The following is a 24783-nucleotide window of genomic DNA, read 5'->3' as shown; positions in this document are numbered from 1 at the left end:
GTCAGAGTTATTTTCACTAGGAATGCACTCATTCTGATTAGCATCTATCTAACTAACATTTAAGTAACTTTTTTTCAGCCATTCAGCCTAGGTTGCTTATTACTTGCTATTTTCTAGGCACTGTGCTAGATACCAGTGTTATGAAATAAATGACACCATCCTTTAAGCACAAAATTTCTAATTCTATTCCTGAAACTTTTACTAGTGACTGCTGACTTTGGGAAAGCATTAGTGGATTTCAACTGCCCCAATATAAGCTGAGGGGCTTGTACTAAGTGATTTTAGTTTTAAAACCTCTGAAATCAGAGGCTACAGGAGATGTGACTTCTTGTTTTAATTCAGTCGTTAAGTTGCTCAGCATCTTTGCACCTATTGTTTAGTCTCTGGATTTCAGTCCTCTATAAAATAAATGGAAGGTATTAGAGGAGGTTTGAAAACGTGTATTCCAAGGAACTTTGTTAACGGAACTTTGTAGAAAAAAGGGTTCTGTGTTCAAGAAGGTTTAGGAAACTCTGGAGTCAGAAAGTTTCTTTGCTCCAGCGCTGCTCAGAAATTTTAGTATAGCAATTTTGCTTTATGACTCTCTAAGTAGGTTATAGCAAATGTGTTTCCCAAATTTACTGACAGCAGAATTCTTTTTCCCCAGAAGCATCTTTGTAGTACTAATACATTGCCCTTCAAAATACATTTGAGAAATAAATGACTGTATACTTTCTACTGCCCTTTGTTGCAGCAATGCTATTATTGGATCAATTTCACGTCACGTATCTGTTAGTTTATATTCCAGCATAGATGTGCTGTGTGCATGCTGCCAGACTTCCTTTTTCTCTTCAAGCTGTGTTTACAATTCTCTTGGTGCACAGGCAATTATATCACCAACCCTGAATACATGGCCTGCAAAACCATACATCTCATTAACATTTTGGTCAGTAGTGTCCAAAACAGTGTTTTTTAAGGGAAAAGTTCCTAAGAGTAGCATAGAGGAGGCTCCTTGGGGGAAGGATGAGATAAATGAACATGAGAAATAATAGCATTAGTTGGGCTGATTTCCATGAAAACTCGAAGAATTGTATTCGACATTTTGATGACTAAACACAGTCTTTCCTGTCATACGAGTGCTATTCCTGACCAAGACTGTTAAGAATCAGAGTAATAGAGCTGAGTGGCTCCATGCAAAAGTCTGTGTTCAACATCTGTCATGTTGCAGATCATTAATGTTCAATTGAATTCTATTGTCTTCATGTTACTCAGCTTCATTTCATTGTCATTGCTTCAGCTGGGGATTAATCAACTATTTATGGGAAGACAGGACTTGGAGTCAGGGCAGTCACAATGGGGTTTTAGCCTCAAACAGTGGTAAGAGAAGACACAGTTAAAAGACTCCTGCTTTGTGGGAACTTGTTAATAATTTGATTAAACAAAAATAAATGAGAATAATGCCAACATAATCCATATCTCAAAAGGAGAAAGAACATACTTGGTCTTCCTAAAGAATTCAGAAATTATTCTGGCTTGAATCTATTTGGAACTGGTTTATTTGCCACTTGACTCTTCCATAAGAGCTAGAAAGAAGCTGAGATAAGAGAATCAAGTAGGCAGTTTCTCTACAAATCAGCTCCTCATTAGCAAGAGTGGAAACCATGTTTCATTATTGTTTCTGAGGACAGTTGATACAACTGAAACAGGGAAGTAGTATGAGATACTTACAACTTTATGAGGTGGGGGAAAAAGTCTTCCATTAGGAATTATTTTTTAAAACCTCACAAATCAGATTCCCTGGTGTTCCAGTGGTTAAGACTCTGCGCTTCCACTGCAGGGGGCATGGGTTTGATCCCTGGTCCATCCCTGGTTGGGGAACTAAGATCCCACATGCCACACGGTATGGGCAAAAGAAAAAAAAAACACTTCACAAACGACTTAGATGTTTCCATTTTGCATATATATGTGCATCATGATTAGTTTTATTAGATTTAAAAGTCAAATGAAATAATTATCATCTCAATATACATCCCCAAAATATTTATAAACCTGTGTTGGGGGAATGTGCTATAAATTCTGAATTTGCCTAAGTATCCAAACTCATGCAATCCAATTATATAGTAAAATAATATACATTTTTACATATATGTTAATCTGTTTTTTAAACCATTTTTGATTTAAGTATAGTTAATTTATAATGTGTTAATTTTAGGTGTGCTGCAAAGTAATTCAGTTCATATATATTTGTATATATACATTCTTTTTCAGATTCTTTTCCACTTAGATTATTATAAGTTCCCTGTGCTATACAGTAGGTCCTTGTTATTTGTCTGTTTTATATATAGTAGTGTGTATATGTTAATTCCGAACTCCTAATTTATCATCCTCCACATCCCCTTTGGTAACCACAAGTTTGTTTTCTGTGTCTGTGAGCACACCAATATCTTTTGATATGCTATACTAAATTATTCTTCAGAAAACAGCCAAATTATCTGCACAGTAAAATTCCATGTCTGAAATAATGTTATGACCTGCTGGTTTGTCCCAACTTAGTTAATAACTAAAATAAAATGAGAATATATTCAGTCAGCATTGTGAGAAATTGCCACACATCTTGACAAAGCAAAAATTTCTATCACTGAACGTCTATATATCTTACAATTCCAAGACCAACATATTCACACAAGACCAACATAATCACAAAAGTGATTTCTAATCATTTAAAAACCATGGTTCAATTTTTGATCTGTAAGCTGCACACTGATATGGGAAAAGATGAACCAAATTCTCCCCCACCCCCACCCTGTTATTCTTTTGGGGACAGACCGGCCACTCCAGATGGTGTGTTAGTTAATGCTGGACATAGCTTTGGAGAAACTTCCAATAGACGAAGCCGGTGATGTCAGGATTTTGCTGTGCGTCGTCCCCCTTCCCCCCTGCGGTTCCCAGGGTAGGAAGGTGCTGAGATGGAAGCCGAGGGACGCCCGCCCACCTGCCACCACCTGTTCCCTCCTTCAGCCTTCTGCTATAAATTCTCCTCCTTCAAAGATTGATCCAGCACTCTCCCACAGCTACTGCAGAAGAAGCGCTCCTTTCCTATCTGAGCTTCGGAAAAGATTTTGTCTTCCACAAGTCTCCGGTTTTCCCAGAGAACTGAAAAGACCTTTCTCGAACCAGCCACACCAATTCTGCTGCAGGAAAGTTCCCTTCTCTTTTGCAACTTAACACTGGGAAAATGACTTTCTCTTTTACCTCTCAATTTCCTCTAAATTTTGGCAAGTGAAGAGACATCTATCTGGTTATCCAATAGGACACAAGGCGGAACCACGCACTCCCCACTGCAAACTTCCATTCCACGTAGTTGCTTTGTGTATAACTTATTTGCTAGGAAGAGCCAAATTGCAGAGCGGGTTCATACAGCAGCCACACACAACTCGTGAAAGGACCCGAGAGTTCGGCGCCTCCCTTCTGACGGCGGGGAATGAAGTCCTGCAAGCCCTGCAACACGGCTGCGGGAGCGCGTGCCGCGCCCCCTTGCGCGGGTGGTGCCGAGTGCGCGGGCACGTGCGCCGTGGCCGGGCGGCTGGAGAGCGCGGCGCGCAGGCGCCTAGCGGCAAACGCGCGCGAGCGCCGCCGCATGCAGGGGCTCAATACGGCCTTCGACCGCTTGCGCAGGGTGGTACCCCAGTGGGGCCAGGATAAAAAGTTGTCCAAGTACGAGACCCTGCAGATGGCGCTAAGCTACATCATGGCTCTGACCCGCATCCTGGCCGAGGCTGAACGATTCGGCTCGGAGCGGGACTGGGTCAATCTCCACTGTGAGCACTTCGGCCGAGACCACTACCTTCCGTTTGCGGGCGCGAAGCTGCCGGCAGAGACCGAGCCCTACGGCCAAAGGCTCTTCGGCTTCCAGCCCGAGCCCTTCCAGATGGCCAGTTAGGTCGCGCGGCCCTGTCGGAATGAGACGCCCGATGATCCGCGCTGTGGAGCCGTAGCCTTCCCCACTCGGTGGCATAGGATGGACACATTCTTAGAATAAAATTAGGAAATTTCCAGGTTACTTTTAGCATTTCTAGTCCTAGGGACGCAATGCTTTTATTGCTTTACTTTTCCCCTCCTTATTATGTTGTAGATTTCATTAATGCATCTTGGAATAGTTTTGATTGATTCCCCCTTTCTGGGCGACTTTGAGGGAAAACAATGTAAGAAAAAATAGAATTGGGTTATACTTTAGGTTTAGTCCTCACTTCCTTAACCTTAGTAAGTCTGTCCTGTTAGGATGAAGTTACAGTATCTCTTACCTGTGTATGCTTAATACAGAGCTGCCTTCCTGTCTTGTAAATGCGTTTGTGCTTAGTGTACTGTGTGTGCATGCATGAAGTAGACTTTCTTTTTTTCTTTGGTAGAATACATGGGTGTGAGTGCTCTGTATTTTTTAAAATTGTGTATACATTATTGTAATATACATTTTGTAAAATAGAATTAAAAACCTGGGTTTGCTTTTCATGCGAGGTGCCCTGCTAGTTTTCTGATGGCACTAAAGGCCTGTTTCTTTGGGGGGTGGTGACATTGAGTGCTTACCTGAGTAAAGATGTATTTAAATCTAATCCCAGCAATTGGCAAAGTGCTGTTTTGTAATCATCAAAAAAAGACAAGCTGATGAGCGTGCAAGTAATTAATTTGAAAGTTTTCTCCATTAACTTGGAAATATATTTTTAATGGTTTTTAAAACGATTGGATTAATTGAAATAATATTCAACTTTTAAACAGCTAGATACACAGTTCCTTAATCTTTTATTTTCCTTATTAAGCCAGTTGCTAACTACTAATTCCTTACAAGTACTCAAATATATATATTTGCTCATATATGTATTGAATATATGTATATTTGGCTTTTGGAAATGATTTGCTTTTAATCAGTACCAGTTGGGCAATAAGGGCTTCACTACCACCAAGGCTAATCAAAAAAGCAATAATACAATACACATGGTATTGGTTTGAATTACTTTTATAAGTTTGCTTAAGCATTGGATGAATAAGCCAAGCCCTTAATGTAATGACTTGGTCAACAGATCGCATGTTTTTCGGTGAATATCTTGCTAATAATTGGAAAAAGCAAGACTCTTAAGCTATCTGTGCCTTTGGAACTTGTCGCAAGTTAACAAAACAATGACATTTCCCAAACCCTTTTTATAATATTATGGGTTCCAACACCTAATATCAGGCATAGCCACCATTTGCAAATTTTCTAGAGTCTTCATTAAAATTTTGTTAGTTATCCCTGATTATCAGATTCCTTTTGGTTTATAATGACTGGCAGTATCTTCCCCAGGCCGTCATCTAAAATTGAAAAAATCACAAGTGTATTGCTAGAAATTCTAACAGTCTAATGCTGCATTTCCCTTTCCTTCTTATCTAATTTTTTTTTGGCTGTGTGCCTCCATGTGGGACTTTAATCCCCTGAACAGGGATGGGCCCTGTGCCCCCTGCAGTGGAAGCTGAGAGTCTAAGCCACTGGACACCAGAGAAGTTTTTCCCCTACCTTCTGATACCTGTAAATAAGAAACTAAGGTGTGCTCAGGATTTTGCTTCCTCAGTGCAAATTAGAGAATAAAATGTTTAACCTCTTGACTTCAACAGCTCTTAGAAGACACGGTAGTCCCAGAAGACAACAGATCTAGAAGGGATGATGTTCAGACCTCTTTCTGGTCATACTCCACTCTGCAGTGAGTACTTGGGCTCTGGCAAGGTTCAGGGCATCTCCCATCCTATTTGAGCACAGTATTCTACTTGTTTAGACTTAAATTGCTTCATTAGGAGCCCCAGGGAGTTTGTAGAATGAATAAAATCAGTGCTAAAATAAAATAGGTTAATCAGAGAAAGTCTCACAGATGTATTACGATTGTTAGTCCTTTTGTTAAGTAGGGTGCACGTTCTTCTCTCTGGACTATAAATACCTTGCAAAAGAGAACTGTTCTTTTCATTTTATCTCTGTGGCTTCTAGCACAGAGATAAACATGCAATAAGTATTTTTTTTTTTGGTTGTTAACAGGAAATGAAATGAAATCAAATGATTTAATTAAAATGTGATTCTAATCCTATGCCTCTTTTCCCCATCCCCATTCCCCGAAAAGAGTAGGAATCTGTTAACTATTATGCTTTAGTGGCTCATTTCTGTTGGAAATCTCTGGAAGCAACTTAGATCTTACCAAATTCCTAAGATTTCCTAGTACTCGATGTACTTTTTTTTTTTCCTGAAAAGACAGTTGAAGGAAAAGTAAATGGGTCTCAGTGATCAAATGCAATCTTTGGTAAAACTCTTCAAACTGTATGTTGAGGAAGCTGTTGTGGCTTATGGATTAGGAGCTTGGATAAAACAAATGTAAAATATTTTTGAACTTAAAGTTCATATATTATTATACATAATAGAATTTAAATTACCAAGCAACCTAAAAGTTGCTTTTGTTGTTTAGTCGCTAAGTTGTGTCTGACTCTTTTGTGATCTCATGGACTGTAGCCCACCAGGCTCCTCTGTCCATGGAATTTCCCAGGCAAGAATTCTGGAGTGGGTTGCCATTTCCTCTTCCAGGGGATCTTCTCAATCCAGGGACTGAATCTGTGTCTCCTGAACTGACAGGCCGGAGAAGGCAATGGCACCCCACTCCAGTACTCTTGCCTGGAAAATCCCATGGATGGAGGAGCCTGGTGGGCTGCCATGGGGTTCCACAGAGTCAGACACAATTGAAGCGACTTAGCAGCAGCAGCAGCAGAACTGACAGGCGGATTCTTTACCACTGAGCCACCAGGGATGTCCTAGTTGCTGCAATATACTATACTGTCTCACCTTTGAAAATCTATGTTCTTTGTAGTTTGATAACAGAACATATTGAAATTTAAAAATATTCTTTAATCCATGACCCCTTTCCTCAATAAATCACCATACATTATCAAGCATCTATTTATACCCTGGCTTACCGAGCATTATCTTTGTCCTTGAGTAGGCAGTCAAGAACATACATGTACTAATCAGTAAGTGGCCCTAAACAGGGTTTACCTGAATGCTTCAATGATATGAAGTATCAATGATACGTGCCATAAGAGCTCCTAAGAGAGACATTAAATAATAAAAGATGACCCACTCCCAGGCATCGTTTGAGTTCCGTTAGTTATTTTATGTGGGCTTTCCCTAGGTGCTAGCTACAAGTTGAGGCCAGACACCAGGGTCAGAAGTCTTGAAGAACCATATACAAATGAACAGGGCTATCAAGATGGGGAGGGCCATCCAAGCTAGTGGTTCTCATCCCAGCCTGCTTATTAGAATCACGTGGGGAATCTTGAAAAATATACCAATTCTCCGGCCCCCAGTTCAAGAATTGATTTAACTGTTCCGAGGTGAGGCCTAGATATTTTTTTTCAGTATTCTCCCAGTGAGTCTAACTGGCTAATGGGGTTGAGAATTGCTTAATTAAACAATATGTACTATGACACCATTAAACTCATTACTCAAAACTGATTATATTGATGTAGCATTCTTTGTATTTATAGATCTTAAGAAGGATTAGGCTTTCTTAACATCCAGCTACAGCCAATTTCCTAATGAGGTGACCTTTATATTAATGAAGGTCTAAAATTTCCGCTGGATATGAGCCAGATGGGATGTATTTGGGTTGTGGCTGCAGGATTCAACAGTTAAAGCTCAGTTCACTTAATTTTGGTCTTATAGTAAAAGCAAAGTGTTATTTTGGACTCATTTTGGCTCTGCTCTCTGGTTAGGTTTCACTAAAGATATCCCTTTTTGCTACCTGTGGGTAAAAGAAATTTCAAAGCACATAATTACGTGACCAACCTTTTCACATGTATACCCATTCCCTTCTCTGGTCATGAATATACTAGATGGTGCAGGCTTAATGAGTGTTTTATTGAACGAACACAGGACTTTTGGATTGCTATTTCAAACTGGCAGTGAGTCCCCCAAAATACCCAAGCTGAAAGAAAACTACTGAGAGGAAGAACTTACCCATCTCACATACGAAGACTGGAACCAAAGCACAACCCAAAACAAACCCAGTAACTAACTGAGAATAAATAAAACTTTATTTAATGAATAAAGAAACAGTCCATCACATTCTCTAAATTGGTTTTTAAAACATCCAGTTTGAATTAAATACTGGTACCATCCAGGTTGAATGAAATACTGGTTTTTAATTTTTCTTTGTTTTCTAATTGCAAAGTTTCCAAACAAAACACAATCCCCAGCAAATCTTCAAGAAAGCACAACTAGAAAACAGCAACGGGTGGCATGGAGATGATGTGGTCTACCGAGATAGAGTACCATATACTTTCTGGACAAAGACAGTAAATGCTCACAAACATTTTGGCTTAAGTGAACACTGGTTTTCAGTTCCAAAGAATACCCAACATGCATGATGCAGAGGAAAGGAATAAAAGCCAAGATCCATTCATTGCTTTCTAGTAATAGAGGCAAAATATACAGTTTATATAGTTCACACGTTTCAAAATGTTTACTGTAATAGTTTTTCCATTAGGATTTCAATAACCAAAAAAGTACTTTAGAAATTAAGTTGACTCAAGCTTCCTGAGATGGAAGCATAGCATGTTTGTGAGCCTTCTGGGGCCTGGTGTATTTTTAGGTTAAAAGAAGTCATCATACAGGAAGAGAAAGGAAAAGATAAGATGTGTGTCACTTGACCATGATTGAATTGTTAGCTGTGGGTGTGTTATGTGTGTGTGTGTGTGTGTGTGAGTGTTTGTGTGCGCACACACTCACATAGAGTACATCCTTTGTCAGTCCTCATGGTTACAATGAATCATGAGGGTTGTTTGGGGCTTGATGGAGCTAATAATTTGAAAACAGAGACCAAAGGTTGTGCTTGTTTTTGAGGGTCCTTATCTATCTGTTATCCTCAGGTTGATTCATTTAACATAAGGCCAATGAGTGCCAGTATGGAACGTTTCTTCATTAGAGCCTAGAACAGTATGACAGAGTTTTCCTAAACTACTTGAGCCAGAAAGGAATACAGGAACTCTCTTGCTATTTCTCCGTGCACTGCGGAGCCATTATTTCCACTAGCTTCAGTCATAGATGCAGGAGTCAGAGTTCTTTAGGCTGTGTTGAAATTAATTTCCCTTGAATCTGCCTATAGAAAGCAGCTAGGATATTTCTTGAATTTATTTGATTTTTCTCCAGATTTTTTTTCAACTGCATAGAATCTTGGAAGAGGAAACTCCCCCATAGTGTATGTAGTACCCTTCTAAGGAAACGACATGGTGGGACAGGGAAGAAATGTGAACTTTTAAAACAAATCAACTACTTACTTTGGAGAAAAATATTCTTACCATTTTATTTGGAATGAAGAAACCCCTGCTATCACTTTTTAAAAAGGTCTGTGCAGTAAACTCTTCATAAATATTTATTTATTTATCCTATCCTTCATCCTGGGAAAGCCTCAAATGTTTTATTTTACAAATAAAGAAACAAAATCCAGAGTTATAGAAAAGTTAGAAAACATGTCTGAAATTCATCTGAATGCTTAAAAATCCCTTGGAATTCCCCTGAGAATTCCTAGAAATAAGGAGCTCTCTGGATGCTATTAAATATTTTACAGATTTTTATCTTGACAAGAAGGTAATGAGAGAAGAGAGTAGGTCATGAAAAATGCTAAAGCTTGGAAAAAATAAGTGAAATTTAATCAGAAAGGATACAGTGTCTCTAAAAACAATACTAAGTAAAAGTTAATTTACCAGTGTGCATTAAAAAAAAATACAGTTGCACTCAAATTATTTCATTGGAATTATTTCAGGACTTTAACTCTCCTTAAAATACACAGTAAAATCGTTTATACTGTGTGCACATACATTTAGTAATCTTTTGGTAGTGACTGCTATGGGCAGTACTAGAACATATTTCACTGGATTCTTGCACCACTAATTGTGGAGAAATTACAAGAATCAGCCTCCAGTTTGCAGGTAAGTCAATGAATCTGTGTAGAAATATCAAGTTCTTTGGAATTTTGGAACATCAAACAATTCTTTCTTACCATACTATGTGAAAATCATTCATGTTTCTTAGTGGGTACTAAAGTACTTCTTATTGTAAGAAAACTATACTTATAACTCCATTAATTTCCAGTTGAAACTGGTCAACCCCCCCCCCCACCCCATCTTTCACATCTTTAAGTCTCATTTTAATGTGTCTCTATTTTCAGTTAGGAGGTAGAATGAATTTTTATCTTAGAAAGTAAAAAACATTCTATGAGAGATTTATTGGGTTTGCTGGATGTTTTAGGAAGATTAAAACCCAGTTACCTTTCTGTTCCTCTAGGGATATCTGACCAGGTTATAGCATATGTGGTAATTTTTTCAATTTGAATAATTTATGACTTCCCTGGTGGCTCAGACAGTAAAGTGTCTGCCTGCAATGCGGGAGACCGGTGTTCAGTTCCTGGGTTGAGAAGATTCCCTGGAGAAGGAAATGGCAATCCACTCCAGCACTCTTGCCTGGAAAATCCCGTGGACAGAGGATCCTGATAGGCTACAGTCCATGGGGTCGCGAAGAATTTGAATAATTTATACAATTGAATAACTTTTAAAAATCACTTTTAAGTATTGAATATTTGTATATTAAAAAATCAGCTTAATCGTTAAAAAACAATTGATAAACCTGGAAACTAGCACTGTTTTCTGCATTTTAAAGAAAAATGTTTATGTATTTCAACCTTCAAATATTTATTGTCAAATAATGTTGAAATATTTTAATTTTTATTATTAGGGGAACATTTTCTACTCACTTGTATGTTAAATCTAGCAAATTAGCGAATATGCCTCTACAGTACAGCCATTTTCTTTATGCTTACTCTCAGCATTTATGGCACAATTCTCAGAGGATTGAAAAGTGAGTTCTTTCTCTATTTCTTGCAATTTCAAGGCTATTGCGTTTGAAGTGGCCATTATTTACATATTAACAAAAAAAACAGCATGTTTATGGTTCTACAACACCAAGTATGCTAACTAATATAATTAGACAGAAAAAAGAGGCAAACATATTTTTAACAAATATGCATTTTTTTTGCATCGCACAGATTTTTAAAAAACATGGTAGTAGCAACTTTTTTTTTAGCATACTGATGACCACTGCATTGTCAAAGTTTAGAAGATGCTAGGCATTCTTCCAGCAATGCTTCAGTAATTAACTTTCTGAAATATTGATCCACTTAAAACAAGGCAAGGCAATTAGTGGTGAAAAGGACTTCGACAAGCTCTATTGCAATCTAAGTAACTTCATCTTCCTGGTGAGGCACAGTGATTTTCAACTCGACCATCATTGGAAATGCTTTGAGTCCAGGTTACCTGGGAAGAGACCTTGAATAAAGGTCATTATGAGTAAATTTGCCTTTGAGTTTACAACCAAATTATACATAGCCCACATACTCACAGACTCAGGCCAGGATCTCAGTTTCAAAGGTTTTTTGGGAGTTTTGTGGGGAGGAAGAGGACAGGAGGAGTCTGATCAACCAGAATAATTTGGGTGTCAGATTCAGTTTTTAAGACCTCCCCTCCCAACCTGATTTTTTCCCTTTTGCCTGCATTCCTATTAATATCAGAAGTTGATGGGAGTAAGAAAGCAACTGCTTTTAAAGGTGCAACACCGCCATGAATTTAAAAGGCCCTCAGGCATTCAAGATTTGTTCAGTTTGGACTGGTTTCTTTTGAACACCAAGCCAAGATACAATGGGGCAGCAATTAGGTCATTGCGGAGCACGAAGCATACTGGGAAAGGGGAAAGGAGGGGTGGGTTACAGCCTAGGGTATTATAGAACAGGGGACACAGGGCATCTTGGAGAAAAACACAGAATGGGGTATAGATGTAGAAAGGACCATAGACAGTGTAGCTTGGACGTATCATGAACACAAAAATGGAGGAGAGGGTAGTCTTGTTAGTTGCTTGGCAGTTCAGGTTTAATGGTGTGTTTTCTTTCTCCATTATCCTTCTCATCCCCATTTCCATGACTCAGCAAGTTATGAAAAGTCCTTCACTTGTTTGGTTAGAAGGGAGCTTATGGGATCTGCATAGCTTTTTGAAGAAAGGGCCAGAAGAATTGTCCCAACTTTCCCTCTTTCCCTGGTCCATTTTTGCAGATTTAGGGCTTCATGAATGCTACATGTCCAGTGAGTGTAGTGCAAGACAGTAGGGTCTAATGAGGCCAAAGTGCATGTTTATTTCTGCTTTCCAGGCAGGCATTGCACGTGCAAAAGGGAGGAAGTGCATTCTTCACTGACACCAACACCATAGCCTATGCTATTTGCATCCCTTCCCACCTTCTAGGGTAAGTTCTGTGATCAAACCATGTTAATAAAATGACTCTTCTCAATCTCACTTGCTCACTGGAATCACCTGGGAAGCTTTAAACATACTGATTCCTATGCCAGAACCCCAGAACTTATGACTTACTGATTGGGGATGTGGCTTGGATATTGGGATTTATTTTTTCAAGTATTTATTTATTTGACTGCACTGGGTGTTAGTTGAGGCTTGTGGGATCTAGTTCCCTGACCAGGGATCAAACCCCTGCTGCTTGCATTGGGAGCTCAGAGTCTTAGCCACTGGATCTCCAGGGAAGGACATTTTGGGATTTTTTAAAAGCTCCCCAGGAGACTAATATGCAAAGTTAAGAACCACTGCTGTAGACTGACTTCATTTTATATAGAAACATACTGACTTGCATAGAATTTTAAAGTTCAGTTTAGATCAATAAATATTTATTAAGTGCCTACTCTGTATAAGGCAACATTTTGCCATGGCAAACTTTTGACACAGTCCATACCAACAAGTAGCTAAAATCTAGTGCAGGCAAGACTGGGTTAGTGCAAGGGGAGAGACAGGCAGGTATATAGAAGCTGTGTTTTATACAAAGTTCTATACAAACTAATCTTTTTCCAGACTCAAGAAATTTGCTATAAGATTTCAAATAAAGTCAACTGTATTTTACTGGGGTGGTTGGGGGGACACTAGGAAAATATTTCATAGAGGCAGTAAAGTAGCCTTTGAGATGGCCTTTAAGCAATAGGTAAGATTTTCATAAGGATTGGGGAGAAAGCGTTCCAGGTGGAGGCAGAAAAGAGCCATATGGGTGGAAAGCAGGGGCCTGTGTTAATTTTACTGGTGCACTGGGTGTGTTTTCTGAGTAATGGATGAAAAGCTTTGGGATCATATTGGAGCAAGGCTTGAATAGCATGGGCAGAACAGCTGGCCTGGGTTGGCTCCAGGGAATCTCTTGGGGTCCAAAAATTAGAGGAATGATATGAATGAAGCAGTGCATGCTAAGTTGTGTCCAACTCTTTGTGACCCCATGGGATGCGGCCTACCAGACTCCTTTGTCCATGGGATTTCCCAGGCAAGAATACTGGCAGGGGTTGCCATTCCCTTCTCCAGGGGATCTTCCTGACTCGGGGATCGAACCTGTGTCTCCTGCATTGGCTGTTAGATTCTTTACCACTGAGCCACCTGGGAAGCCCAAATAAAACAGTACTTTAGGAAGAATGGTCTGATGCTGAGATCAGGGCTAGACTTGAGTGGGGATAAAAAGCAGGACTAGAGGCAGGAAGACCAGTTAGAAGTCTCTTATTATGGTTAAAGTCAGAAGTATTGAGGGAAATTAAGAAAGTAATGAAAGTCTGAGCTGGGAACCACAAGGGGGATGAAAGGAAGGCCTGACTATAAAAGAAATAAGAGTTAGAGTTAATATGATTTGTCAATTGATTAGATAGAAGAAACAAAAAATGACTTAAATACTCCATTTGGAGTACTAGGACTGTGATGGTGCCACTAATAGAGATAATTAAACTAGGATGATGAGCGGCTTGTGAAAGGGAGACCGTGAATCTGATTTTGGATATGTTGAGTCCAAACTTACTCAGCAGAACTGAAATTTCTTATATAAGTATTCCTTATTGTAACTGAATTCCAGTAGAATTTGGATTTGTTCAACACAGTAGTTCTTAACAAAGGGGATCCTGCCTCCTAGATAACAAGGCAATATCTGAGGACATTTTCGGTGGCCACAACTTGGGGAGTGGCTCTGCTCTACTTCTGACATCCAGTGGGTAGAGGCCACGGATGCTGCTACACATCCTACAGCGAGCAGAGGATTCCCCGGCAACAACTAATTATCTGGCCCCAAGTGTCAACAGTGTCGAGGTTGAGAAACTTTGCTGTAACATAATCCAAAAGTTAAAATTCGAGGAATTTTAAAGCGTGTTATAGTTTAGGCTCAACAGTGCCATCTAGTGGTGAAATAGAATATTTATCCTAAAATCCTCAGAAAGCTAAGACATATACCCAGAAATGAAGAATATATCCTCTTATGGGAGAACTGTCTAGAGTTTACATTAATAGATGTGATGAGGAGGTTGGGTGTCCAATTGTGGAGAAGCAATCCTGAACTTATAAAGTTCTCTTTGGTCATAAAGAGATTTGATAATAGAAGCCAATATGGAAACAATGTATTCTAAAATGCATTCTGTATGAAATGCATTCTATATCCTTACAGTTGCCTATACCATTACTATTGTTCCCACATACATAAGAAAGGAAGAAAAATCTAATAATTCTGCTAAATAACTGGCTGAAATCTTTATTTCTTAAGGATTAACCTATGGTATTTATTTAGAAATAAAGATTGAAAATAATTAGATGATTTTTAGAGTCATGAAAAATGTAGGATGAAGAGCACTAGAAAATTCCCTTTGACAAAAGGATTTTTGCTCCAAAGAGCAGAACTTGACATGCCTTTTATCTTACCTTTCCCGCTAGATTCTAAGCTTTCTGCAGAAAGGTACTGTGTCTTATCATATTTGTGTATGGCCCACAATCTCTAGCATAGCATTTTATACAGAGTAGACACACAAAATATTTTTTGAGTGAATGAATTTATTTTTATACTGGAAATCTTTGCCTTAAAGTGAAGGAAATTTCAAGCCTTTCTAAGCAATTACTATTTGTTCACTTGAGTAAGATGCCAGCTGAGGGTGTCTGGCTCAGAGAACACCAAAGACTTGGGCACAGGGAGTTGGTAACAGATACTCCATTTCATTTCCCTAGTGAATTTGGAGCAGACTGTGCCATGACGACTATCCCTAGGGCAGTGTTTTGACTGGTTCATGCATTGTAGATTTCTCTAATGTAAAATTCATTCATTCAATGAATATTTATCAAAGATCTATTTTGTGCTAAGCAATCTTCTAGGCACTGGGCTATCACAGTGAATGTAAGTCTAAAAATTCCTAAAGTGGAGAGGCAAATTCTGAATTGGTGAGTTAGAATAAAGAGGCACATTCCTTTTCCCTCCCACTTCTTCAGTTAGCATAGTATTTTCTGAATAGAAAATGCAATTTGACTAATGATTTCAAAGCAGTTCACAACTATTAAAGACCTCTCCTTCCACAACCACTGCTTTGCTCTGGGAAATGAAACAACAAAAACCATTCTCTCATCACCTCCTCTCCTTGTTTGCATTTTTTCCTTTCTCATTGCTTCATAGATGTGCAGACTTTGGGGGGCGACGGGAGAAACAGGAGAGTCATTATTCTGTGGGCAGATAATGATGATGCCTGCATAGTTTTGCAAGTGGCAACTGAAGCTAGTAGTTTTAAAAGTGACCCCGCAGAAGATTTCTTTCTGGTTGGTTTATTAACAACACTTTAGTTATAGAATCTATGTATATATTCAGAGAGAAAAACCACTCACCATCATATTCAAAAGAAAATGGTGCAGGCAGGCTGGTGGGTCCCTATTTTGGCTATAGAATAAGTGCACTGTGCAATATTGAGCATTCAGTGATTTTTTTTTTTTTGGTATCTCAGGCACATTTTGGCACTTTATCATGTGGCTCAATATACCCAGGATAAGCACATCAAAAGTGCTTCTCTACGTATGTGAGTTGTATAGCACAGTCTCCTAGTGCTAAGTAGAAGCTGATTTAATGAATCCAAAACTTCTGCTATGAATGCAATCAGTGAAAGGTGATGGACACCACCTCCCCCTGACCCCCTTGCCTTTTCCCTTTGCATTGTTTGGTGAGTTAGGATACCTAAGGTCACTACTGTCTAACTCCTTTCAGCCCAAGCATCTGGCCCCTCATTGCTCTTAGGAGGGCCTGAACACCCCTAACACAGCAGAGGGCAGAGGAGCATGCTAACTTTTTCCCAAAGCAGTGGACAGCATCTGCGTTATATCTTTGGTTCATCCATATTATCTTCTCATTTTGTTGGAATCTTAAAAGGTACAGCCCTCCATCTCTCCCAGGAGAGATGCAGGAGTCCCCAGCTGACTTACTCAAAGCTCTCCTTGCCACAGGTCCAGCAGCATGGAAACTTACTCAAATCCAGTTGCTTGGAAACCACCTTATCTGGTTTGTCCTCCTTCCCCCTCCACAGTCTGCCCCCTTACACAGCAGGCACCCAGACATTCTTAAAGTTCATCACTCTCCACTACACTCCGAGAAGAGCAGGAATACACCATCGTGCTTTCCATGGAGGAGAAAGCAGAGAAAATGTCAAGTCCTTTACTGGTGAGTGATCCATAGCGACTGCCACTGGGCCGGACGGTCATGGGCGGTGGGATCTGGTGATGCCACTGAGCTGGAAAGTGGACCAAATCATGTGTTACAATCAAAAGAATACAGTCTAGCAGGTACACAGCAGGGGTGCGCTCTGTCCTCATGCCAACACTTTGTGTGGGATCTTGGTAAATCATTGAAATATATGAATAGCGGGGTCTGAAATGCCTCATTTGTAAAAAAAGGAAAAAAAAACAATAAAATCTCTCCTGTCCTGCTAGGAATTGGGAAATTGGGCTCGTGATCTTTTGATTCTGTAATACCAACCCCCATGATTCTAATCCAGCAAAATCTGGGACTATAAGAAGTAAGAGTGGGTGATGAGGGTGATACCTCAAAATTATCTCCTGACCTAACATCACTGACCTAGCATGGAGTCTAGAGGGGCTGGGGTCGGGTGTGGGTGTAGAGAGAGTTGTAGGCTCTCAAGAGAGGGCTCCTCAGAAGGAGGAGATGAGATACCTGTGGAAATGGAAGACAAAAGATGAATCCAGACCTCTGACGAGTACTTACTGCTAATCCTAATCACCCTTAGTTACCTACCTACTGCCCTAATCATGTTCTAGTTAGTTATAGCCAGAAGACTGAAGAGTAACATATGCAATCAACCAGGGTTGGGGGACAAAAGAGAACGTGTTAGAATTTCCATGTTCACTAAACACTGTCCAAGGGGGATCCTGGCTGCTTAGTCCTGGGCGTTGCCTCTGACCGAGAAATTACCAAGCAGCCCTCTCATCAGGTTTCCAAGAACCTGGCGGTGGCGAATAAGGAGCACCAGGTGGGAAACACTGATGCTCCGGGTCCTGGGGAATCATGGATGCCTGTAGCATTCCCAGTTATAAATGGGCTCTTTGTTGATTTCATTATTTCCAATTAGTTTTTCAGGGTCTAAATGCCTCTAAATGAACTGATTAAAATCAAATTTGGAAAGCTACAAAACAGGACAAAACATAATAGCGATTCCACAAGAGAGCAGGTAAGTGAAGCAACTGTGAACTACTCAAGTCTCCCTCGCCGCGGCCCCTCTGCCTCTTAGCTTTTCCTCAGTTCTCTCGGCATCTTAACCTGACAGGAGCTACTCTTAGAAGCCCTCCTTTGCGGGCGAGGAGGGATGCCTACTGTCCCGGTTCCTCGGGCAGGTAGGAAGTGGTTGTGGGGGGCAAAGTGGATTGATCTCAGCCTTAGGCCTCTATCCCTTCGCCCACTCCCAGAGCTGTGGAATCAGGACCAGAGTCTGGGAGACCTGAGCCGGGATGAACTGAAGTGGGGGCTCCGCCACAGAAGAGCAGGATCCGGACAAGTGTCATCGGTTTCAGGGCTTATTGGTAGGAGTTTCTTGGTTGTAGACTTGTTTCCTTCCAACATGGTGAAGTGGGTGAAATGGTTAAGGCATTAGCTTAGATTAAGAAACATATCAGTGGCTTCTCTTTCTCCGGACCCTTCCGGGGAAAGTACATTAGAGTCAACTTCCTTCACAATTGAATTTCAAGTCGACAGATTAGAGAGAATAACCAGAAAGCTATGTATTTCCTCTAAATATTAGATTGAGGGAAAATGGCAGGCTAGGACTCCTATGTGCTGTCAAAAAAAGGGGAATGCATGTGGTGTGTACCTATAAGTAGCAGGGGCCTCAGGTTCTATGCATAGTTACTTTTTCTTCTTTGTTATTCTGGTTCATCATGTTAAATCAGTAAGGAATATTAACCCAACCAATTAGTTTTTTTAAAGAAAAAAAGGATTACTCTTTTGGATTAAGAAATATTTCTTAAAAATGCCAGTTAATGTCAACATTATAGAGGAGAATAGTAGAATACACAAATACATTAGTAAAGATTAATTTGTTAAATATTTAGAAACATGACTCGAAGGAATGATGTAAAAAATCTGAATTTATTTTCCAGCTGTGGTCACTTAACCTCTCTGAGTCTCTGTGTTTCTTTGGCATTTAAAGGAGGGTAACAACAATTACAGTAATCTCACGGGTTTGGGACTATCTAAGGGTGAAAGTCGGAGAAGGCAATGGCATCCCACTCCAGTACTCTTGCCTGGAAAATCCCATGGATGGAGGAACCTGGTAGGCTGCAGTCCATGGGGTCACTAAGAGTCGGACATGACTGAGCGACTTCCCTTTCATTTTTCACTTTCCACTTTCATGCATTGGAGAAGGAAATGGCAACCCACTCCAGTGTTCTTGCCTGGAGAGTCCCAGGGACGGGGGAGCCTGGTGGGCTGCCGTCTCTGGGGTCGCACAGAGTCGGACACGACTGAAGTGACTTAGCAAGGGTGAAAGTTTCCCTTGTGGCTCAGCTGGTAAGGAATCTACCTGCAATGTGGGAGACCTGGGTTCCATCCCTGGATTGGGAAGATACTCTGGAGAAGGGAAAGGCTACCCACTTCAGTATTCTGGCCTGGAGAATTCCATGGGCTGTATAGTCCATGGGGTTGCAAAGACATGGACCTGTTGAGCGACTGTCACTTTCAGGACAGCTCTCTGTTATTAATCTGATTGTGAGATGAGAGTTAATAAATATTTGTGGGAGAATTAACAAATGAATAGGGTCTGGAAAATTCTGCCATGTGGAGTTATGACTGGGGAATTACAGGCATGGGGAGGGGTTCCTGTGGGTGACCCATGGCAGCAAGGGGATGGCATGAAGATGCTGGGTGATCATAAGTACAAGCCCATGTATGCTCTGAAGTAGCTGTATTAGAAGTACAGAAAAAAACTTCGTCTGGAAGAAGGTTAACATTATAGTGAAATGGAAAAGTGTACAAAAGCCCTGAGGTGAGTAGAATAAAATGACTTAAAAAAATCCATATCTTAAGCACTAAAATAAAAACCAATTAATTCATTTATGAAAACATACTACACTGATCCTAAAAGAAAAAAAAAAAAAGATTTTTAAGCTGCCTATCACATAGGTCAACCGATGCCATTATACCTACCATATATATCCAGCCTGGCAGTGCAGGACACGATGCCCGCTTCATTCTTGGCTGACAGTGTGTACCATCCAGCATCTGATTTCTTGGCTGGCTGAATGAGGAGGCAGACATACCCAGTTGTGTCCTGGTGCATGCTGGAGAAAAGAAAGAGTATATTGCATTGTATCTGGAGAGAGTTTAGGGTTCCCAGAAACTCATTTTTATATATAGTAGTTAATCCTAAGATCCTAGTTTATCCCTCCCCTTACCCTTTTCCCTTCAGTAACCATAAGTTTTTCCTATGTCTGTGGATCTTTTTCTATTTTGTAAATAAGTTCACATATAATTTTTTTTAGATTGCACATGTAAATAATATCATATAACATTTCTTTGTTTGACTTACTTCATCTAGTATGGTAATCTCTAGGCCCATCCATGTTACTACAAATGGCATTATTTCATTCTTTTTATGTCTGAGTAATATTCCACTGTATGTATATGTACGTATGTATCTATATCTATATGTGGACACTTAGGTTGCTGCCACGTCTTGGCTTTTGTAGGTAGTGCTGCAGTGTTTCAAATGAGTTTTCATCTTTTCTGGATATATGCCAAGGAGTGGGATTGCTGGATCATATGGTAACTCTGCTTTTGATGTTTAAAGGCACCTCCCTGCTGTTCTCCCTAGTGGTTTCTCCATGGTGGTTGCACCAATTTACATCGCCACCAACAGTGTAGGAGGGTTCCCTTTCCTCCACACCCTCTCTAGCATTTATAATTTGTAGACTCTTTTTGGCTGGGTACCTTGTGACATGCAGAACTTCCCTGACCTGGAATCAAATGTGTGCCCCATGCAGTGGAAACACAAAGTCTTAACCACTAGATCACCAGAAAGTCCCTATTATTTGTGGACTTTTTGATGATGGCCATTCTGACTGGTGAGAGGTGATAGGTATAGATACCTCATTGTAGTTTTGATCTGCATTTCTTTCATACTTAGCAATGTTGAACATCTTTTCATGTGACTGATGGCTATTTGGATATGTTTTTTGGAGAAATGTTCATGTAGGTCTTCTGCCTGGGTTTTGGTTCAGTTGTTTGTTTTTTTTGATATTGAGCTGTATGAGCTGCTTGCATATTTTGGAAATTAGGCCTTTATTGGTTATGTTGTTTGCAAATATTTTCTCTCATTCTGTGGATTGTCTTTTTGTTTTGTGATAGCTTTCTTTGCTGTGCAAAAGCTTATAAGTTTGATTAGGTCCAATTTGTTTATATTTGCTTTTATTTTGTTGCCTTGGGAGACTGACCTAAGAAAACATTGCTATGATTTATGTCAGAGAATGCTTAGCCTATGTTCTCTTATGGGAGTTTTATGGTGTCATGTTTTATATTTAAGTCTTTAATTCATTTTAAATTGATTTTTGTGTATGGTGTGAGGGAGTGTTCTAACTTCATTGGTTTACATGCAGCTGTCCAGCTTTCCCAACACTTGCTGAAGAGACTGTCTTTTCTCCACTGTATATTCTTGCCTCCTTCATCAAAGATTAATTTACTCTAGGTGTGTGGGTTTTTGGGTTCTCTATTCTGTTCCATTGATCCATGTCTATCTGTTTTTGTGCCAGAATCACTCAAGGATATCCAAAAGCATGGGATATCTTTCCATTTCTTTGAAGCATCTTCCTTTATCAATGTTCTGAGCATATAAGTCCTTGACTTCCTTGGTCAGGTTTATTCCTCAGTATTTTATTTTGATGTGATTTTAAAAGGGATTTTAAAAAACTTTCTGATATTTCTTTGTTAGTGTAAAGAAATGCAACATATTTCTGTGTGTTAGTTTTGTATCCTGCTGCTTTGCTGAATTCATTCATCAGTTTTTTGCAGGGGGAGGATTTTTTTTTTTTTAAGGTTTATATTTTGTATTGGGGCTTCCCTGGTGGCTCAGTTGGCCCAGGCTTGATACCTGAGTTGGGAAGATCCCCTGCAGAAGAAAATGGCAACCCACTCCAGTATTCTTGCCTGGAAAATCCCATGGACAGAGGAGCCTGGCGGGCTACAGTCTGTGGGGTTGCAAGAGTCAGACACGACTGAGCAACTAAATCACCACCAGAGCCAGTTAACAGGCAACACTGTGATAGTTCCAGGTGAACAGCAAAGGGACTCAGCCCCTCCAAACTGGCCTCCTATCCAAGCTGCTCGTAATATTGAGCAGAGTTTCTTGTGCTATATAGTAGGACCTTGTTGGTTATATGTTTAAAATATATGATTCATTAGTTCTAATGGTTTTCTGTGTAGTCCTTAGGGTGGAGGGAGTGTTTCTTAATATAACCAACTGGGCATGGCAGCATTTAACTTAGTTCAGTTCAGGAGGAAATCTGTATGTCCTTTCCTCCTGTTTTCTCTACATCTGTAGTTCTCAACCTTGACTGTGTAGTGCCATCCTGCATAATTATAGCAGAATTTCAGGCTGGGTGTAACATGTTTTGATAATTTACACTGAAGGGTTAACTCAAGTATATTCTCTGTTCTTGCTTATGTTTTACCGGAGGAAAATTCTGACCTTTTTATACTTAGACTTTTTAGATGCCAAGATTCTGTAAAAGGCAATATCCTTTAGGACAAATTTAGTTTACTGTGAAGAAATAATTCTCAGTAATAATTTCTCAGTGGCAGTTCCTGTGCACAAGCTGCCCTTGTGGCATAAAAACAAAATGGCCAAGAATTAAGGATGGTTAGGGGAAATTGGGGAACCTAGTGGTTCAGATGGTGAAGAATCTGCCTGCAATGTGGGAGACCTGGGTTTGATCCCTGGGTTGGCAAGATCCCTGGAGAAGGGAAAGGCTACCCACTCCAGTATTCTGGCCTGGAGAATTCCATGGACAGAGGAACCATGGCAGGTTACAGTCCATGGGGCCTCAAAGTGTCAGACACGACTGAATGACTTTCACTTCACTTCACTTCACCTCAGGGGAAATTAAACAAGGCACCCATTTAGAGAAACTGGATCCTTAAATTTACTTAAAAAATAGGCATGTAGTGACAGATGGAAAAGGAGTATTGCCATAATGTTTTGTTTTGCCTTTTTTTTTTTTTTGCCTTATTTTATTTTCACTTTTTACAGTCAAAAGCTTTTGTCTGGGTACTAATATGACTCATGACATGACACATGACAAAAAGGCAAATGACACGTGACACACAAAAAGACACATGACCAAAACATGCAAGATCTTTATAAATCCCTCAAACCTTTTCAAGCTTAAAAATTAAGGTTTTAGAGACTTTCCTGGTGGTCCAGTGATTAAAACTCTGCATGTTGACTGCAGGGGGTGTGGGTTTAATCCCTGGTCAAAGAATTAAGATCCTGCATGCCATGCGGTGCAAAAATAATAATAATAATAAGGTTTTAAAATGGTGGGACATTATACAATGGACTAACCCTCAGCAATAAAAAGGAATAAATTCTTGATAAGCACAGTTACATGGATAAAGCAAATGCATTATGCAAGTGGAAGGAGCCAGATTCAAAAGGCTGAAGATTTATTTGGGCGGCCTGATGAGCTTTGCTGAACTTGACCAAGTGTGGAGGCTGTACCTGATCCTCTCTCTGGTGAAAGGGATGGTCTCATTGTCTTTCTTCCAGTAGAACACGGGCGGAGGCATGCCTATCACCCGGCACTCCAGTCTCACGGGGTGGCCTTCTGGAACACCGCTGTTCTGCAGTTTCTCCAGGATTACAGGTGCCTTCTTTACTTCTTTGGCTGAATGAGAGAAGAGCCATGCTAGTTTGAATAGTAAGTGTCTTGGGCTCCATGCCTCAAATTCAGGACAGTTCTGGAATCTGAGTGAGCACCCACCCACCCACATTATCTCTTCTTTAGAACACTACTCAAGCTTCTTAGTGAAGATCACTGCCTTGATAAAAGCTCCAAAAATGATTTTAAAAAGAAATGAGAAAACGGCCTCTGCCTATCTTTAAAAAAATTTTTTTTAATTTTATTTTTTCTGCCTATCTTTTGAGAGACAATGCTCAAGGATTTGGATGTAACACACATGGGATGCAAATGGTAGGTGTGGAATTAAGGGAGTTTCTTTTATTGCTCAGCAGTAAACGCTGAGAAATGATATATTTTATGTACTAAATATATTTTGTTTTCTTTTTTAGAGGAGGTTATTTTGTAGAAGGTATATTGATTTTCCCTCAATATTTTACCTTGAGAAATTTTATTGCTCCATAAAAATTGAAAGAAGTATACTATTTAAAAAAAAAATTATGTTTCATAAGGAGGCATTTTTATTTTCCCCAGCAGAATCAGTTAAGACAAAGACACCTCCTATCTCAGGGTTCCAGAGGCCATACTTTAGCAAAACAGTGGGAAAAAAGTAAAAGCTGCAACCAGTGTATCCTCGCAGAATGAGCTTTTCCTACTCTGTTGGGAGAGGGGATTAAGAGTGGAAAAAAAGAAGATAATACAGAGGAAACAGCTACTAGCCTAGAGAGAAGGTTAACATTCTGATGCCGTCCTGATTTATTTCAGGGGCCATGCAAGGGAGGTAGCAGGAGAAAGTTCAATGGAAGAATTCATTCATTCTGAAAGCTAATTCTAGCTGGACTAACACCCCAAGGGGCTGACACCTCCCAGGGGATGATGACTGTAGGCATTAGTGTTTACAAGACATCATCTTGTAAAGTAAGGGTTCATTTGTTTAGTTATTGATTGAATGCCTTCCATGTTGCAGGCACTGAGTCAGACATCAGAGATGCACAGAAGAACAAGCTTCTATGGCCTCAGAGGCTCATAGTCTCTTCAGGGAGGCAAAGAGAAAATAGTTACACAGAAGCCATGAGTGCTGTACGAGTCTCTCCTTTACTGAGTGTTGTGGACATAGAGGAGGATGTGCCTGGTGGGTCCGCTGTGCCTTTGTGGTAGCATATGCAATAAGTCTTAGAGGATGAGTAGGAGGTTGCTAGGCAAAGAAGGGCTTTCCGTGTAAAGGGACCATTAATGCAAAGGCATAGAAGCTTGGGGGTAGGGGGAGACCCTGGAGTGATGAACTGTAGGGCAAGTGACCTGAATTTCAGTTCAGTCAGTTCAGTCACTCAGTCGTGTCTGACTCTTTGCCACCCCATGAATTGCAGCACGCCAGGCCTCCCTGTCCATCACCAACTCCTGGAGTGATAGTCAATTAATTAGTAATTAATTGATTAATTATTACAATGACTATCATTTATTGCAAGTATGATATACAC

General features: G+C 40.0%; 2 protein-coding genes across 19 annotated transcripts in view; one reads left to right on the top strand and one right to left on the bottom strand.

Annotated features, from left to right (window-relative positions):
- Window positions 1–24783, top strand: part of ATOH7 (atonal bHLH transcription factor 7) — a 104132-nt gene that overhangs the window by 16515 nt on the left and 62834 nt on the right. For 5 of the 16 annotated variants that reach the window (XR_006550816.2, XR_006550815.2, XR_006550817.2 and 2 more), the window contains exons 3-6: window positions 5620–5705; window positions 12231–12323; window positions 16352–16565; window positions 17491–17589. The exons of 2 other annotated variants lie outside the window; for them this stretch is intronic. Coding sequence is in view for 3 of the 14 variants with exons in the window: in XM_044942181.2 (XP_044798116.2) it covers window positions 3461–3919 (459 nt within the window). In the remaining 11 variants the exon portion in view is untranslated. Of the gene's footprint in view, window positions 1–3050; window positions 5265–5619; window positions 5706–11090; window positions 11370–12230; window positions 12324–16351; window positions 16566–17490; window positions 17590–24783 lie in introns of those variants that run through there. 9 more of the 16 variants (XM_044942181.2, XM_044942180.2, XM_045165545.1 and 6 more) reach the window with 7 other exon arrangements.
- Window positions 14907–24783, bottom strand: part of MYPN (myopalladin) — a 107695-nt gene continuing 97818 nt past the window's right edge. For all 3 annotated transcript variants that reach the window (XM_044942179.2, XM_044942178.2, XM_006070267.4), the window contains 3 exons: window positions 23128–23293; window positions 19560–19693; window positions 14907–16635 (listed from right to left, as the gene is read on the bottom strand). In XM_044942179.2, coding sequence (XP_044798114.2) covers window positions 16466–16635; window positions 19560–19693; window positions 23128–23293 — 470 coding nt within the window. In that variant the 3' untranslated portion in view covers window positions 14907–16465. The remainder of the gene's footprint in view (window positions 16636–19559; window positions 19694–23127; window positions 23294–24783) is intronic.

The sequence above is a fragment of the Bubalus bubalis genome, chromosome 4 (genome assembly GCF_019923935.1).
Source record: "Bubalus bubalis isolate 160015118507 breed Murrah chromosome 4, NDDB_SH_1, whole genome shotgun sequence".
Lineage (NCBI taxonomy): Eukaryota > Metazoa > Chordata > Mammalia > Artiodactyla > Bovidae > Bubalus > Bubalus bubalis.
The sequence above is the reverse complement of the archived record's forward strand: the minus strand, read 5'-3'. Positions and strand labels throughout refer to the sequence as shown.